Here is a 2,500-nt window from a genome sequence, read left to right as displayed (position 1 = left end):
ACTCATTTACAAGTTTCCTTTTCACATTACACAATATGGATTTTTTAAAAAAATATTCCCCACGCTTTCCCCTTTTTTCCTGCTCCCAGAAATGGAGGTTTGGTAAAGTTTGTAGGTGATCAGTTAAAAAGAAAAAGAATTCTACTAATATTTGCTCTGTGTTCCACAGATGTTGGTCTTTTCTGGGAAACCTTAGGAAATCAAGTGGTCAGCAAATATCGTGTTGCAGTGGAGTGAGTGTTGTTCTTAACTTAACAGATTGACAGTAGTAGTAGTAGTAGTAGTAGTAGTAGTAGTAGTAGTAGTAGTAGTAGTAGTAATAATAATAACAATAATAATAGTAATAATAATAATCATAATAATGACAATAATTGTAATAGATGATGTTGATGATGATGATGATAATGATCATGATGAAGATGATCATGATGATGATCATGATGATGAAGAGGATGACTACAGCTAGAGTAGTTATTTATAGTTTGGATGTTCCTGATGAACATAGGGTGAAACGTTGAACGTGTCATTAAATATTTTGGAAATATTACGAAGTCTCAACCGTTTTACTATCTGCCGTATACAATGATGATCATGATGATGATGATCATCATCATCATTATGTTTTTGTACATGTTCTTGAAGAAGCCCTTTACAGTGCGAAACATTGAACTTACACAGGTGATCCCAAAAAAATTAACAACTTGCTTTTTAAATATCTTCTTCCATACAAAAGTTTTGCGTTTCAGATTTGAACATAACGTTTGGAATCCAAAAGGAATTTGTCTGATATGTATTTTAGGTAAGTCCATTGAATGGTTTTTCTCTATATAGTGTATTAAAAAACAACCAATTTTCATTCAACCTTGTCGCCATTTTCATAGCATGATGCACCAGTTCGCATTAGGCCTACCACTAAAAGTTGCAACAATCACGCCATATTGCAAGCTACAGCAGCCTAACTAGTTAACAGAAGTCTGCAGATATTATTTTTCTCAAATTTTGTTCGCCTGCTTAGATCAGGCTTACGTTTAGTAAAGAGCAGAGAGCTTTTTGTATTGAACATTACCTCTCCACAAATTCACCTTCCCTGAAATTCAGTAAGTACTGAGTACGGCATGGAGAGAATGCTCTGGTGCCCTCAAGACCTTTGCCGTCATGAGTAGAGAAGTTCCGTCAGTGTGGACCTATAGCAAATCAGAACTAAAAAGTTCTTTAAAACATGACCACTTCAGGTCGAACACACACCATGCGCAGCCCTTTAAACGTCACCAGAGTGTAGGTTTCAGTAGCCGAGTCCCACGAGACGTTTGTCCGTGGATAATCTGCAGCTAGGACTTTCCTACACATCAACAGTCTGCATTCTCATTGCAGATCTTAACCTAAGACTATTCCATGTTCATCTTCGCTAGGCCGAGATGACATGGATCAGGGCATGGCAATGTGTTCATGATTCCTCGATTGTCCTGTAAAGAGGGATCATTTCCTCGATGACATTTGGTTTTGTGTAAAGCCCATTTTCAACCCTGCAGGATATAACTCCAAAAATGCTGTCTATTGGGCACCCCACTCTATTGTCTCTAGAAGCCACTTCTGAGTGAACATGTACAGTGTATGTGGCTTTAAAAACTCATGGTTTAGCAGGTCCTCGTGTTAGGGCGCCACTGAACATTTCGAACGACGCGTTAAAAATGTGTCCAAAGGAGGGAATGTGGAGCACTGCTTCTAATTTCAGAATGAAATTATTAGGTTTTTTAAACTCTGTAAAAGAATTAAAACATTGTTTAAATGTCACAGGGGTAGAAAACTAATGTCAAAAGAGAAAATGAAGAAAAAGGTTAACTAATCTTTTCACGACTTCCTTTACAAGATTCTTACATTGGTGAACTTTGCGCTTTTGGGTGCTTTTTTCTTTTAGCCGTTTCCGTTTTCAAAACATGTTTCTTCTTCGAATATTTTATATCAAACACATTCCTTTTGAATGAATTATTTCTGTTCCAAATTACAGCACTCTAGAACAATTTTTGCGCGAGATATTCAGAAAAAAAGTTGTAAAGTTTTTTTGGGATCACCCTGAATATCAAATTTGAAAAGTCTACTAAGTCTCAAACCCATTTTTTTAATTCTCAACTACCTACAGTGATGATGATGATGATGATGATGATGATGATGATGATGATGATGATGATGATGATACTACTACTGATTGTGATTGCGATGCTGACGTTTTGTTGATGAGGGTTATGATGATAGTTAGGGTGTTGATTTGTCCCCCAGAGCACCTGCATTCACGAGATAGGGCATGCAGTGGGTATGCACCACGAGCAACAATCACCATCAGCGGACCGGAATTGGATGATTAGAATCAACCCTGAAAACATTCAAGATGGTGACTAGAGACGCTTTTCCCGGGACATAGATCTAACTTAGATTTATTGAGGAAAGAATCTCTTCATCAAGAGTGTGAGAGAGAGAGAGAGAGAGAGAGAGAGAGAGAGAGAGA

At 37.4% G+C, this 2,500-nt stretch overlaps 1 protein-coding gene across 1 annotated transcript in view; it reads left to right on the top strand.

The window, feature by feature from the left end:
• LOC106011074 (blastula protease 10-like) overlaps positions 1–2,494 on the top strand; it is a 13,585-nt gene extending 11,091 nt beyond the window's left edge. The window contains exons 6-7 of the mRNA XM_013079413.1: positions 170–233; positions 2,275–2,494. Coding sequence (XP_012934867.1) covers positions 170–233; positions 2,275–2,394 — 184 coding nt within the window. The 3' untranslated portion in view covers positions 2,395–2,494. The remainder of the gene's footprint in view (positions 1–169; positions 234–2,274) is intronic.
• Positions 2,495–2,500: the final 6 nt, after the last annotated feature.

The sequence above is a fragment of the Aplysia californica genome, unplaced genomic scaffold (genome assembly GCF_000002075.1).
Source record: "Aplysia californica isolate F4 #8 unplaced genomic scaffold, AplCal3.0 scaffold00051, whole genome shotgun sequence".
In the NCBI taxonomy this organism is placed as follows: domain Eukaryota; kingdom Metazoa; phylum Mollusca; class Gastropoda; order Aplysiida; family Aplysiidae; genus Aplysia; species Aplysia californica.
The sequence above is the reverse complement of the archived record's forward strand: the minus strand, read 5'-3'. Positions and strand labels throughout refer to the sequence as shown.